The following is a 13679-nucleotide window of genomic DNA, read 5'->3' as shown; positions in this document are numbered from 1 at the left end:
TAATGCCAGTCCTTCTCAAACTCTTCTCAAAAATTGAGGAGGAGGGAATACTTCCAAATTTGCTTTATGATGCAAAAATTACCCTGATACGAAAACCATATAAGGGCACTATGAGAAGAAAAAAATAAAGGCCAATATCTCTGATGAATATAGAAGCCAAAATCCCAAGCAAAATACTAGCAAACTGAATTCAATAGCACATTAAAATGATCATGCACCATGATCAATGGGATTTATTCCTGGGATGCAAGAATGGTTCAAAATATGTGAATAAATAAATGTGATATACCACATTAATAGTATAGGAGGGTTCTCCCTTTTCTCCGTGCCCTAAATAAATAGGAAAACATCCATGTTCAAAGATCAGAAGACTTAAAATTGTTAAGATTACAGTGCTCCTCAATTTAATCTACAGATTCAATACAATTCCAATCAGAATCTCAGCCGACTTCTTTGTAGAAGTTGACAAACTGATTCTAAAATTTAAATAGAATTGCAAATGACTCAGAATAGCAAAAATAATCTTGAAAAAGGAGAACAAAGTAGGAGGACTCATATATCTTGATTTCAAAACCTACTACACAGCAATAGTAATCAAGAAAGGGTGATACGAACCATGAAATACTACTTAGCTATAAAAAAGGAATGTTTTTTCTTTTTATAAAGGGTGATACTAGCACAAAAAATAAACACAGATCAACGGAATAGAATTGGGAATCCAGAAATAAGACCATGAATCTATGGTCAACTGATTTTCAACAAGTGTACCAAGACCATTCAATGGGTTAAAAAAAAAATAGCCTTTCAACAAATGCTGCTATAATAACTGGATAGCCACAAGGAAAAGAATGAAGTTGCATTGTTACCTCACACCATATATAAAAGCTAACTCAAAATAGCTCAAAGATCTAAATATAAGAGCTAAAACCATAAAACTTCTAGAAGAAAACAGGAGTAGGTTTTCATGACATCAAATTTAGCAAAGGACACTTAGATATGACACCAAAAGCATGAGACACAAAAGAAAAAATAGACCATTTTGATTTCACCAAAATTAAAACTTTTTGTGCTTAAAAGGACACAATGAAGAAGGTGGAAACACAACCCAAAGTAGGGAGATCAGCCAAAATGGTGGAGTAGAAAGACCATGAGCTCACCTCCTTTCACGGCCACACCAAAATAACAACTATTTACAGACCACTTATTGATGGAAAAGACCAGAACCTACCATAAAAGATCTTCTATAACTAAAGATATAAAGAAGGAACCACAGTGAGATAGGTAGTCAAGACCCATACCCTCTGGGTGGGTGACCCACCAACAGGAAAATAACTACAATTTCTGAGCATCTCCCCAAGGAGCAAAGGTATTGAGCCCCACATCACTGTCCCCAGCCCAGCATTCCTCTGCCAGGAAGATGAGCCACTAGAACTTTTGGCTTTGAAAGCCAGTGGGGCTTACTTGCGGGAGACCCAGAGAGCTGTGGGAAATGGAGATTCTACTAATAAAGGGTGCACACAAAAAAAATCTCACATGCTCCAAGACCCAGCTCAGAAACAATAATTTGAAAGGAGCCTGGGTTAGACCTACCTGCTAATCTTGGAGAGTCTCCCAGAGAGACAGGGGTCAATTGGCGCTCACAGACACTGGTGGCAGCCATTTTTAGGAGCTCATTCTACCACATACTATTTTGGATCCTCCCTCTGACTTATTAGCTCCAGGACCCAGCTGTACCCATGCCCACCAACCCACAGGCACCAGTACTAGGACATTTCAAGCCAAGTAACTAACTGGGTGTGGACACAGTCCCACCCACCAGTAGACAAGCTGCCTTAAGACACTCCCTGAACCCACAGCCACCCCTGGACACAATCCTGCCCACCAGAGGATATAGGATCAGGCCCCACACACCAGTGAGGTGGACACCAGCCTCAGGACAACGGTACCCCTACAGCCTGCAGACTCAGCCCACCCATCAGCAGACCAGCACCAGCTCTGGAACTAGCTGGGCTCCAACCCTGCCCACCAGCAAGCCAGCACGGGCTTTAGGACGTCCTGGCCCCTGCAGCCAGCCATGTCAAGAACCAGCCTCACCCACCAGTGGTCTGACACCAGCTCTGGGATCCCGGGCCCTGTAGCCAGACCGCAGGACTCAGCTCTTCCTGCCAGTGGGCTGGCACTAGCCCCAGGACCTAGCTTTACCCATCAGTGGGAAGACACCAGCCCAGGATCTCCTTGACTCCAGCTCTGCCCACCAGTGAGCTAGCAGTAGCCCAGAGGCCACCCGTGGGTCTGCAGCCAGCTGCCTCATGACCCAGCCCCACCAAGCAGTGGCCAGCAGCCTCTGCACAAGGCAGGGCCTTGTGGAGCTTGGTGGATCCAAGCCTACAAGACCACCCACAGTAGTCAGCCCACCACAACAGAAGGACCCAAGCAGCCTAGCTAGTGGGCATCCCTAGAGCATACATGGGACCCATAAGGAACTCTTTCAACTCAGTAATGAGAAGACAAGTAGCCCAATTTAAAAATAAGAAAAATATATGAGCAGACATTTCTCCAAGGCAGAAACACAAATGGCCAAAAAACATGAAAAGATTTTCTATATCACTTATCTTCAGGGGAATGCAAATCAAAACCATAATGAGATACCACGCCACACCCAGGGGATAGCTAGAATCAAAAAGGAAGATAAAAACAAGTATTGGTGAGGATGTAGAAAATTCAGAACCTTCAGAACTACTGATGAGAATGTAAAATTGTGCAACAATTTGGAAATAGCCTGGTAGTTCCTCAAATGATTAAACATAGAGTTACCATATGATCCAGCAATTCCACTTCTAAGCATATACCAAAGAGGAGAGATGAAATCATATGCTCACACAAAAGCCTGGACATGAATATTTATAGCAGCATTATTCCTCATAGTCCAAAAGTGGAACAACCCAAATCTCCATCAGCTGAGGAATGCATAAACAAAATCTGGTAAAACCATACAACGGAATATTATTCAGTCATAGTATAACATAAATGAACTTATCTACAAAGCAAAAACAGACTCACAGACGTAGAGAACAAAATTTGTGGTTGCCAAGGGGGAAGGAGGGTGGGGGAGGGATAGACTGGGACTTAGGGGTGAGCAGATGTAAACTATTATACAGAGAATGGATAAACAACAAGGTCCTACTGTATAGCACAGGGAACTATACTCAATATCTTGTAATAAATCACAATGGAAAAGAATAGGAAAAAGAATGTATGATACTTATAAATGAATCACTTTGCTGTATAGCAGAAATTAACACAACATTGAAATCAACTATACTTCAATAAAACAATTTTTAAAAAAGAAAAAAAAAGTAATGAAATATTAATCCATGTTACAACTTGGATGAACCTTGAAACCATGATGCTAAGTGAAAGAAGCCAATGCAAAAAGCCACATTTTTTTTTTTACAATTCCATTTATATGAAACGTGCAGACAGGAAAATATAGAGATAGAAAGATTAGTGGTTGCTTAGGTCTGGGAGAGATGGGGATGTGTTGTAATAGCGAAAGAGTACAGGGTTTCTTTCTGAGGTGATGAAAACGTTCTAAAATGGATGTGGTGATGGTTGCACATATCTGTGAATATACTAAAAAAAACCACTGAATTATACACTTTAAGTGGGTGAATTTTATGTTTTGTGAATTATATCTCAATAAAGCTGTTAGAAATTATTTATTCTAGAACATTAGACCAAACTAGATGAAATATTACCAGGAAAGATGATGCCAACTATATCACATTACAACTGTATTTATTAATTTAACTAATGGTTCCAAAATATATATATATATATACATATATATATAAAAGACAAGAATGAAATAAGCCAAAATATTGCCTGTAGGTGATACTCTTCAATTTTTTTTTAACTTTCTCTACTTGCCAGTGCATGTTATCCCAGTGTTAATCAGGATAAAAGTATAAAACCTATAATAATCAGTTATAAATTCATGGAAATACACACAGGAAGAAGACCCAGGACCACACACTTTAGGTTCCTAAAAGCTTCTGTTCTGAGGAATCTGAGCTCCAATAAAGGAATCTGGGAAAGAGATACAACCAGATGGAAGGGCCAACTCATACTGTCGAAGTTACAGTGACACTCCCGCTCCGCACCACTCCAACTCCAGCCCAGCTCCAGCCCAATTTAAAACTATTCTTTCATAGACTGAAATGCAAAGAGAATCTCTGATTCTATTTGAATCAGTCGAAAGCTAAATTATGAAAGATACCTACCCCTGGGAAATCATGTACAAACCTGGAAAGCCTGCATACCCCCAAATTTAAAAAATAAAAATAGTAAATGTATTGGTTACATTAAACCCTGTTAGGGAACAGAACCCTGAAGTTCAGAACCTAGAACCACAAATCACATCAGGCTGCACCTCACCCTGCATAAAATTGAGGGTTCCAAATCCGTCAATCGTGCCAGCTGCAAAACTGTAGCCCAAGGCTGGTTTACATGTTTTTACCTAAAGGAAAAAGTTTAAGAAACAAAACAAAAATGAACCATAAACAAAAAAAGAAACAGAAGTTGAACTTCAATAATGAGATCAGCCCAGAGCTTTAGCCTTGTGGCATAATCAGTGTGACTCGGTGACACTTACTGTGTGTGTAGAATTGAGCCAGATGGTGACGTCCGTCATATTCACCCACTGATGAGCCGAAGCCAGTGGCCCAGTTACCTCCTGAGAGGCGGAGGCATACAGTTCCTAGAAAACGCACACAGCCTTACCATGAAAAGCAAAAAAAGCTAAAATGAATACCAGCAGCCGTACCTAAGAGGTGCCAATTTGGAAAAGAGTCTTTCAGTCAAGTTTTGTTTTGCTGTCTGATTGGACAGAGCATGAGCATCTCTCCGCCAAACCCCCTATAGCTTCCCATAAACTTGAAGGCCCTGAGACCGTTGATCTGTGTCTACTTCCCACAAATATGAAATTCCAGTGATGCAGGCTATGGTACAAATGCTCCAATCTCACTAGAAAGATAGTCAAGAAAATTTAAGGTTAGGAGTAGGTGGGCCAAATTACCTTCTTTGCCAGAACAAGAGTGCATCCGTGGGGATTCTCATGGAGTTTTCCTCTCACAGTCCTTGAGTCGTCTGGCAGGGCTGGTGCCAAAGGGGGGCTTGAAAGTCTTCAGGACCCACTTCATCTGCATCTGTTCCCCCACCCACTATTCACCTTGGGATGTTCTTTTTTTTTTTTCCAGTATGGTCAATTGATGCTTTTTTAATCTTATGGGAAATGTGAGTCAAAATATATTTAGGAAGGTTTGTATTGATCTGTATCGTACAGTAGAGGCAAACCCCGCTTCAGCACCAATGCCTTTGCCTGACACCTAACTCATTTCTACTCTGTTGCCATGTCAGTTTCCACAGCCACAAGGGAACGCTCAAGTTGTCAGTAACACCAGCTGCAGCCTGCGTCTCCTCATTAAGAGGGAAGTTGTGCCTTGCTGAGAAGAGAATCCAGAATGTGGGACAAATCTCTATGTCGACTGGGCTCAGAATGGTAACAAGATTTCTGACGCCAAATTGTGTCAGGGGTGCACACCCTAAATAGAATATGTTAATCTAGAACAATCCACTGATAATATCACAGTAATTAAAAAGAAACTGCAGCAATTAGGTTGGCTGGTGTCTGTGTTTTTAAGGTGTTTTTTGTTCTTCCTTAATTGCTCCTGGAACATTTTAGAACCCTTGAGACAAAATATTTACACACACACTCTCTCTCAAGCCCGTGCTCACTAAAGGTATGGGTAAGCTATAAAAAGGAAGAGATTTAACTATCTTTGTCAGAGATGGCTCAGATCAAAGCTATCTTTTGTCTTTTCCATCAGAAATGTCTCCATGGGAGCTGATACAAAATATGTAAGCAAAATGGAAAATAAAATTTATAACAGGAAGGAGGGTAGAGTAACTTGTAGTAAGCTCACAGGAGACCAGATTCCCTCTTCATCAAAAAATCTTTTAAAAAGAAAGGAGGGCTTCCCTGGTGGCGCAGTGGTTGATCCGCCTGCCGATGCAGGTGACACGGGAAGATACCACATGCTGCAGAGAGGCTGGGCCCGTGAGCCATGGCCGCTGAGCCTGCGCGTCCGGAGCCTGTGCTCCGCAACGGGAGAGGCCACAACAGTGTGAGGCCCGCGTACCGAAAAAAAATTTAAAAAGAAAAAGAAAAAATAAAAAGAAAGGAAAATGTAAGATGGATGATCTTTCCATATCAAAAAAGACCAAGGACTAATTTGAATCCAAATTGCAAGAATTGGCAATGGTGCCACGCAGCTTTACCTTGGTCACTGAAGGAAAAGTTAAGAAATGGTAGGGCTTCCCTGGTGGGGCAGTGGTTAAGAATCCGCCTGCCAATGCAGGGGACACGGGTTCGAGCCCTAATCGGGGAAGATCCCACATGCCACGGAGTAACTAAGCCAGTGTGCCACCACTACCGAGCCTGCACTCTAGAGCCCACGAGCCACAACTACTGAGCCCATGTGCCACAACTACTGAAGCCTGCGCACCTAGAGTCCGTGCTCCACAAGAGAAGCCACCACAGTGAGAAGCCTGAGCACGGCAACAAAGAGTAGCCCCCGCTCACCGCAACTAGAGAAAGCCCACGAGCAGCAACGAAGACCTAATGCAGACAAACATTAATTAAATTTTTTTTTAAAAAAAGAAAGAAATGGTCAGGTGACTTGGCAGGCCAAGGCCTGAGAGACATCTGAGAATTTGGGTCAGTCTGGTTATATCTGGTCATACCACATGAATTGAAAACTTTACAATCTATCAACCAACCACCTGAAGCAAGCATTCTGGCTGAAAGAGAATGTTTCCTGACTGCTTGCTTTTAAACATACTTCCCATAAGAAGCCAGACACAAGCAGTCAGAGACAGGTTCCTGTGTGGTTTGTGAAAACAACCTCCCTGATTGACAATAAACAGCATTCAGTCTTCCAGACTCCTTGGTGCAGCTTGAGCTCCTGCTGTCTTCCTTATGATTACGGACTTCCTGATGAACAATGTCAGTGGATTTTAAAGCATAGTTTTGAATGAAGATGAAAGGAGCAGTCCCACAGCTTACCTTTGCTTTCTCATATATTTTCCGTCCTATGATTTGTGTGCTGTCAAGCATATCCTGCCCAGGTCCCATAGCAATGCACATGCTAGGCTGGAACAAAATGACACAAGATGTGAAATAAGTGAAATAAGTGATTCTTTTAAGGAATGGAAAATGACAAGTGAATCTAAGCAAATAGATTTTTTTTAAAGCCACATTCCAGCATTTCTTTTCATGTGTTCTCTTAATTTACAGATTATGAGAAGCAAAATCATTCACGGAATTAGAGCAATGAATGTTGCTAGAAATCATCTATTCTAGAAATTTACTTTTAAAAATAAGGAAACTGAGGCTCAGGTAGATTAGATTTACTGAAGATTATACAGGTAGCTAATATCTGAGCTATTACCTAAAGCCAGGTCTTTCCATTTGCTGTACATCTTTCTCTTTGCTGGTTCCTGCCTATGGCACTTGCTCATGATTGCCTTCAATTGAAACTCAGTTAAAATTATATTGGAACAACTAGCTGACCCTCTGGAAAAAAATCAGTGAATACATCTGGCTCTATATTCTACTTCTTAAACCAGAAAAATTTGTGAACGATCAGATACTTAAATACTATAAATGGTACCCAAAATGTATTAAAAGAAAATATGGATGAATATATTCTAAAGTCTAACAATGTGAAAGGCCCTTCTAAAAATTATATGGAACACAGTTTGACAGTTTAAACATTTTAAACATCCATGTCGGGGGAAAAGCATAAGACTGAAAGATAACTGATAAATGGGGTGTTGAGGGATGAGTTTGCACAGTTTATGACAAACTCAGACTTTAATATATTAGGAGCTTTAAAAAGTCAGCAAGAAAAAAATACCCTTATTAATACATTTTGATTCATTCATATTGAGTTGGGTATTCTCTTATTTGTAGTAAAAATCATCACATTGTATACCTTCAACTTAGACAGTGTTGGATGGCAATATATCCCAATAAAGCTGGAAAAAAGTAAAAGCAAAAAAGAAAAAAGCATCCTAATGGATAACACCATGGATACAGATGAAATAGGTAATTCACACACACACACAAAACATAAATGTAAATGGCCATTCAACGTTATAATATTTTCACTCTTAATGAATAATTGAATATAAATTTAAACTATGAAGAGAGAACTCTTCACATTTGTGCTGGAAGAAATTGAAAGATTGACAAACCTGCTGGAGGAGAGAGTTTGGGGAAAGTGTCACTCATGCACTGTGGGTAGAAACGTGACTGAGAGTATTTGAGCAATGTGTAGAATATATTAGAGGTGCTTTTTAAAAAAAGAACTAACTCACTTTTAAGAATTTGTCCTAAGGTGAAACTCACACATGTGAAAAAATATATGACAAGCATAGTGACCATAGCATGCTTATATGAAGGAAGAAAATAAGAAAGGAGAGAGGGTGTGAGGAGAAAAGCAGGAAAGGAAAGAAAATACTCATCAGTAGGGGATTGGTTAACCAAATTATGGTACTTAAAATTAAAAATTACAAAGTTAGTTTAAATAATGTTTTAAAGTATATTTACTGGAGATAAGCAGGGTATAGAACAGCATTACAGTATGATCCCATCTATGTAAAATTATACATATATATGTGTACAGGTACATAAAAAGTTGTCTGGAAGGATGTTTATTAAAATTTTCACAGGTTAATTGTGGGATGAAGGGGTGCTCCTTTACCTAAGTTTCATTTTCTGAACTTTTCAATGTTGTGTGTATTTTTAACGACCATACATCATTTTCCTAAAAAACATTAAAGCTAATTTCTAAATTTAAAAACTTGTTTTTAAAGAAACCACATTAAAGCAGAAGACACGGCAACATTTGTCCATTTCCCTCTTTCTCTTTCTCAAGCGTATTCTGATTTTGTTCAGAAAGCCATCTCTCTCCTTGCAGTGATCCCATTCCTCATTCCAAATAAGTCTAAGGTGATCATGGAAATTCCCTAGGCTTTGCCAAAGATTGGTCAGGAACCCAGCTTAAGCCAATTAACACATACCATTTCTCCAGCAACTGTTTTGGTCCAGGGATGGATATGTGACATAAATTGACAATCAGACTAAAGAGAATTCTTATTCCATGGTTGGAAGAGAGGCTCTCTCTCTCTCCTACTGGGTATGAGAGAAAAAAAAGCACACACCTTCCTCACTGACGACTGGCATCTTGCAGACATGAGGGAAGCTAATCCAACAGGAAGGGAAATGAAGAGAAACTGAACTGTGTTGTGGAAGGGGGTATGATTTTGCTGTAATTTTTTCTGATTATAAAGTAAAATATACTTATTGTAGAAAAAGTATTAAAAAGTATAAATAGAATGAAAATAATGAGCAAAAAATAAATAGAAAAACTGCCTATAATAGTGCCAAAAAGAGAAAATGGTGGTTAACGTATCAGTTTCATTTTGTCTTTTTACTATGATACATTTATCCTCAAAACTGCAGTCATGATGAATATGCAATACTAAACACTGATTTCCTTAGTAGTATGAGCTCTTTCCCACATTAAGTATTCCAACATAAGACATGAAGTTGATGCATAATATTCTATTGCAAATAAGTATTATAATTTATTTAACCATTTCATCTGTGAATTTTGGAATTTAACAAGTAATCCTCCAGTCTAATGTGAATTAATGATGTGTAAAAATTTTGGAAGTGAACAGTAACAAAGACTTTTTTTCATTGAAGTATAGTTGATTTACAATGTTATATTAGTTTCTGGTGTATGAAGACTTTCTATATAAAAATAGTAATATACAATGGAAAAGCATAATTGTTGAAACTATATTTCTCATTGAGTGGGGTTGACTGGGATAAAATAAAGAGCCCAGAAATAGTGTTTAATAAAAGCAATATGGTAGGTGAAATACTCTATAAACACAAAGAATAAGAACCCAGAAGCTAGAATCTGCTGCTCATGTCAAAGTTGCAAAAATCTAAATGCAGATGGGAGGACAGCCTTACTTGTTGCCTTTAAAACATATCACATAGAATTGTATATAGTCATAAAGAGATTTTTTAAGACAAATTAGGTAGAAAACTCAAATCCTATACCAATAAAAAAATCAATAAATAAGTTATAAAATGTTGTTCATGAATGCATAAACATATGAAGGGGTGTGAGAGTGGTAACTTTGGGGAAATGGAGAGGGTAGAGGGGAAGGAGGTGAACAGGGGCTTTCACTTTTTACTGCTCTTTATGCTTCCCATGTGGTTTGAGTTTTTACACCAAGATTGTTTTGTTTGTTTGTAATTTATAAGAAAGGAAAAAGAATTTTTACCTTGTATTTTTAGAAAACCCTATAGACTTTATAATCACTGAGAAATGTCTCAGGCAGGCAGTTTTTGTACTAAATTGTGACTTCAGAAATGCCAAGGAAACATGTTTCAGGCTGTTCAATTTTGGGGAAGGATATTTAATCTCTGACATTTACTAAATTGTCTTACCATTCAAAAAATTTAATAATCAAATGGAAAACTACAATTTTACCCAATCAAAATTTAGTGGGTGCTTTTGAGAAGAGCAAATGCTAGCAGTAAGTAGGCCAGAGTATACTTGAGGAGAACATAATTGTAAATGAAAGTTGAATAGTTAAACGTAAAATGTACTTGAGATGCAAAAACAGATTTCATGTCATTATTACCTACCCCACCAATGGGACAAGTGCTATTGGCATTATCACAAGACTCTCCGGTGTTGATGCAATGCGGGCCAAGAATATTGGGGGACACATCTCCCAGGTTCGATGAAGCAAAAGCTGCTACATACGGTCCCTGCCAAAAGAAACATCCAGTTGCCTTTTATTCTTTTTTTTTTTTTTTTTTTTTTTTTTGAGCAGAGAAAGGTTTATTTCAGGGCCAAGCAAGGAGAACAGGTAGCTCATGCTCAAAGGACCCAAACTCCCAGGTGGCTTTCAGGGGAGCATTTTTAAAGGCAACATTTGGGGGTGAAGGCTGCAGGATTCATGACTTTCTTCTCATTGATATGTTGTGAAGTAACAGTGTGGTGTTTTAGGAATCTTAATCATCAACTTTCTGGTTCCAAACAGTCTGGGTTCTCGTGCTTGCACTCAGCGGGTAGTTGCCGTCCTCCACCTGAGTGAGGGTCTCAGTTCCTGTAGAACAACTGGTCTCAGGACTTAATGAAGCTCAGGTTCTTGATGTTTCATCGCAGAAAGAATTCAGTGAGGAACAAAGTGATAGGTAAGAAGTGGATTTATTTAGAGAGAAACACACTCCACAGACAGAGTGTGGGCCATCTCCAAAGGTTAGAAAGGCCTATTCTTTCTTATTTACCACAATGAGTTCATTTAAAAGGCAAACATTCAACCCATGCTGGTGAACTATTCAAAATCATTTGCATATGACAAAAGGAGGATGTACAATATTCTGAGAGAATTTTTTATTTCTGAAAAGGCTCACATTGCAGTCAGCATACATGTTATTACTTGTGATATTCCAGTTATCAATAAACCTATTTCAAGTAGGAGAGTTTCAAATTTGTGTCTCAAACAGCAACACTTTGACAAGAAATACGGTGTGCAATGAGTTATAAAATGCTGACCCACCAATCTAGTGTCTGGTGTTGTACCTGGAGCTCAGAGATCCATTTTCCCTTTAAAAATAGCCTATTGGCTTAAAAAGTGAAGAGCCAATCTGGATTTTTCTGTTGCACAACTGAACCTAAATATAGCCTCCACCACCCAGATGTGCCCTCTGTGTATACTTTCTCTATCTCTTCAACCTGAAATAACAACACAAAACCTTTTAGAGTAGGGCAAGACCTTAACCTCAACCAACTGGACTACCATTCTACCTTAAATTCTTAAATTTTCTTAGGGAAAGAGATAATCAAGTATAGGAGATTATGTGTCTTTTTTTATACTAAAAAGATAATGGGAAACTCCTTTCTTTTCCCTAAAACACAGGCTAAAATGAAAAAAATAGAGACTTGTCAACAAAGGAGCTAAAAAATCAGACCAGATGTTCATGGGCTAATATTCCCATAACATCACACAGAAAAACCTGAACGAATTTTTTGGCCAACCCAATATCTTTGTAATATAACACTTATTCTAGGCAAGGGCCTGGGGTTCTCATCCCATCATACATTCCTCTGCAATTAGGGGTTAGATGCTGGGGTCAAGCAGAGCAGGGTCCTTCCTCACCAAATATCTGCAGTCGGTAATTTACACAAAGCTGATGAGTTTCCTGGAGTACATGGACTGGGTTCCTGGACACCCCCAATTCTGATCCCATCACTCACTGCATTTCAAAGTTACAAAGACAAGTCTAATGGATTAGGGCTGTCTCTGACTTAGGCCATATTGCAGGAAAGTAGAAATTCCTTGAAAGGAAGTTAAGAGGGAAGTCTGGGCCACAGAAAAGGACTCATTCCCCATCCTCATTCAGACTCCTATACCATTAAGAAGGTGCTTAATAATTTTATATCTCTAAAAACAAGAGATATAAACACAACACAGTTTATCATATTTCCAAGTTAATCAAAAATTATATATGGCAAAATCTATTATATATTAATTTGCCCTTCCTTATCCAACTAATTGTAACTTTATGAAGTCATCGCATCAGTAGTATTTGACACTTTGTGTCAAATACTAACAGTATTTAAAATTTTTAATTTAATTTAATTAATTAATTAATTAATTAATTAATTAAATAAAAATTTTTATTTAAATGACTAACAGTTATTTAAAATTTTTCTTGGGAAGGATGGAGAATTCTTTCTATCCAAGCATGTCAGTATGTGGCATCCATGATGACACTTTCCTCTGAAGATTTGAATCAGCTATTCTGAACATTGAATGGATGATGATACTCAATGAATTAAGGTGAAGCTTTCAATGACATAAATTCTCACCTCTCCAGGTAGATATCTTTTGTTCTTCTCTTGCTCAAAAAGGTAAGAAGCATAGCCCACATTGTCGCTATTTACAAGATGATTGCTATTGTTCATGCTGACTGGGTGGATGGCAAACCAGCTGTAAAAGAACAGGAAGCCCTAAGTTAAAGCAGAGAACCAGATAACTGGGGTGAAAAATGATGACTGCTAGCTTAAGTTTTCTCCAGCTGTAAAAAAAAAAAAAGAAAAAATTCTTTTGATGATAGGCATTCTATCAAAAAATATTTAGGTTCTTTCATTGCTAATGAAACTTAAATTACTAATAATATACTCAAGAAGTCTGACCATTTACTTAAATTAAAAATATTTCATCATTGTCATCTTCATCATAAGCTTTTAAAAAGAGCCAATACTGGTTAGTTACCAGGTGATATACCTAAAGATTTGTATCAACATAGACTTTATCCTTCAAGACAGGTACACACATAATAATTACTCAAATCAATCCCATCCAATTCAGTAGACATTTACTGAGAGTCAGCTGTGTGCCGAGCACTGAATAAATTGCAATTTACTCTAGAATCTTGCAGAAGACAAAGATGTAAACAAAAGGCTTTGATACAGTGTGACAGATGTTACAAATAAGGAGGCATAAAGTGTCTGAGGACC

At 38.4% G+C, this 13679-nt stretch overlaps 1 protein-coding gene across 1 annotated transcript in view; it reads right to left on the bottom strand.

Moving 5' to 3' along the window:
• The window catches only part of ASAH2 (N-acylsphingosine amidohydrolase 2), an 83616-nt gene that overhangs the window by 33684 nt on the left and 36253 nt on the right, over positions 1-13679 (bottom strand). The window contains exons 8-12 of the mRNA XM_067027456.1: positions 13029-13149; positions 10796-10921; positions 7127-7213; positions 4655-4759; positions 4438-4519 (exon numbers count right to left, since the gene is read on the bottom strand). Coding sequence (XP_066883557.1) covers positions 4438-4519; positions 4655-4759; positions 7127-7213; positions 10796-10921; positions 13029-13149 — 521 coding nt within the window. The remainder of the gene's footprint in view (positions 1-4437; positions 4520-4654; positions 4760-7126; positions 7214-10795; positions 10922-13028; positions 13150-13679) is intronic.

The sequence above is a fragment of the Kogia breviceps genome, chromosome 2 (genome assembly GCF_026419965.1).
Source record: "Kogia breviceps isolate mKogBre1 chromosome 2, mKogBre1 haplotype 1, whole genome shotgun sequence".
Lineage (NCBI taxonomy): Eukaryota > Metazoa > Chordata > Mammalia > Artiodactyla > Physeteridae > Kogia > Kogia breviceps.
The sequence above is the reverse complement of the archived record's forward strand: the minus strand, read 5'-3'. Positions and strand labels throughout refer to the sequence as shown.